General features: G+C 52.2%; 1 protein-coding gene across 1 annotated transcript; it reads left to right on the top strand.

Annotated features, from left to right (window-relative positions):
- Positions 1–534: 534 nt before the first annotated feature.
- Positions 535–1,138, top strand: LOC308610635 (Golgi-associated RAB2B interactor protein 3-like; the record flags this gene model as incomplete). Its single annotated transcript, XM_081259698.1, has 2 exons — positions 535–1,065; positions 1,112–1,138. The coding sequence occupies 2 exons, from the start codon at positions 535–537 to the stop codon at positions 1,136–1,138; spliced, it is 558 nt and encodes a 185-aa protein (XP_081115824.1).
- Between the last annotated feature and the right edge of the window lie 858 nt (positions 1,139–1,996).

Below are 1,996 nucleotides of genomic sequence, written 5' to 3'. Positions count from 1 at the left end.
AGCAGCACTCTTTCTAAGTTCCTGCCAGCACTGGGCTGTATACGCTGGGGGCACAGAGAACAGCAATCCCCATAGGATGCCTGCCCTTAGCAAGTACACGGTCCACTTCCAGGATTTTATCCCCAGGACATCATTCAGCAGAAGCGCCAAGATGATGGAGATCTGTAACAACAACAAGACTGGAAGCCACCCAGATATTTACAAGAGCAGGAGGGTTTTCTCAACCTTTTGAGTAGAAAGACTATCCAGCCTACCCACACCTATACCCTGGCAGGGTCAGCCTGTTCCCTATGGACATGGTGGTTGGTTTAGGGGGAGGCTGGTGAGCCTGCCCCAAGGGGGTGGGGACTTGGAGGCTCAACAAAGGGGTGTGCGATGTGATGGTGACGGGTCACAAAGGACTTGCGGTATAAATATGGTCGGGCCAAGAGACTCTGGCAGAGTCCTGCAGGGAGGTGACGAGTTGCTTTCGTTCCCTCTCTCTCTCCGAGACTCAATTTGTGGCTGGTGGCTCTGTCTTGAACGAAGAGAGCCATGAGCAGTGAGAGTTTACCTCATTACACGGCCAATAGCTACTGTTCAGTGGGGGTGTTGAGGACCTCCATGGGGGTCCTGCAACGACAACTGTACGAGGGAGGAGAGTATGACATTTTCAAGTACGCTCCCATGTTTGAGAGCGACTTTATCCAGGTCAGCAAGAAAGGAGAACTGATTGACCTAGACAACCGCGTCCGAAGGGTGACTGTGGGTGTCGCATCCACCAGCCCCCTCTTCCCACTACCTGACGTCATGCTGCTGGCCCGAACAACGAAAGTCTGTGAAGAGCATGTCAGACGCGCCGGGATCACCAAGGGGAGAGGTTGCAAGCCCGTGAAGACCCTAGAGCTCACCAGGCTGCTTCCCTTGAAGTTTGTCAAGATCTCCATCCACAACCGTGAGAAACAGCAGCTGTGCCTGAATCTTGCTACCGGCCGGACTTTCTATCTGCAGCTGTGCCCCTCTTCCGATGCACAAAAAGACCTCTTTTCCCATTGGGAAAAGCTTGTCTATATCCTGAGACCACCGGTAGACAGTTACAGCAGTACCCCGATGCTCCAAACTGGAGATGCAGCGACTACAGAGGATGCCAAAATCCTAGTGGGAAGCACCCACAGAGACTCAAGAACACGGGGCAGGGTGCTTTGGGAGAGCAGGGCAAAGCTGGTCCTTCATAGCCTTTGGTGCTCTCTGAGACTCACCTGGGAAATACCTTCTATTGTTGAAAAGGGTCAGGGACAAACGAGCTATCACTATGGGATTCACCACACTGGAGAGGTTCCGAGTGCTTCTCCACCTTGTCCCACAGGGCTGAATTTCAGAGAGACCTTAGGTATCATTATCAGCTGCACTGGTCTCCTCACCAGGGCTGTAATCCCTCCTACAGCATCCTGACTGTCTGGTCTCTTCTTGAACACTTACCCCAGCCCAGGTAGTCTCATCAGTTGTGGAACATCATTCACAGTTAGGAAGTCCTTCCTTCATTGTGTCTCCCCGTGACGCCGACATGCTGATTCAAATCAGCCCAACCCGTGGAGTCACCAAAATGCAGAAGGTGTGCATCCCTTGACCCGGGAACCCCACTTCTAGGAGTCTGTCCTGCAGAGAGAGAAGCACAAGGGTATAAAATTAAAGTGTGTATCATGGAGAACTGTATCAGTGCTTTCCCTGACCCTGGGACTGTTCAAGTAAAATGGAGTGGCCGTTTGAGAGCGGTGCAGTAGATGGGATCTAGCATCCAATGGGAGCTTAGACTGGGTGATCTCAAAGGTTATTCTAAGTATAAGCCCTTGAGTTGCTCAGCTCCAGGATGAGAGAGGAGCAGACAGTTCAGATCTCACTTTCTGTCATCTCTGACTTACCTGATTCTCCTCCCCTTGGCTCAGACCACAGAGCTCCACAGAGAAAGGGATCAGGATGAGGCTGGGCTTCACAAGCTTCGTGACGTGACTGGAGCCAC

Source organism: Mesoplodon bidens, assembly GCF_964165515.1.
Source record: "Mesoplodon bidens genome assembly, contig: HAP1_SCAFFOLD_562, whole genome shotgun sequence".
Taxonomy (NCBI): Eukaryota; Metazoa; Chordata; class Mammalia; order Artiodactyla; family Ziphiidae; genus Mesoplodon; species Mesoplodon bidens.
The sequence above is the reverse complement of the archived record's forward strand: the minus strand, read 5'-3'. Positions and strand labels throughout refer to the sequence as shown.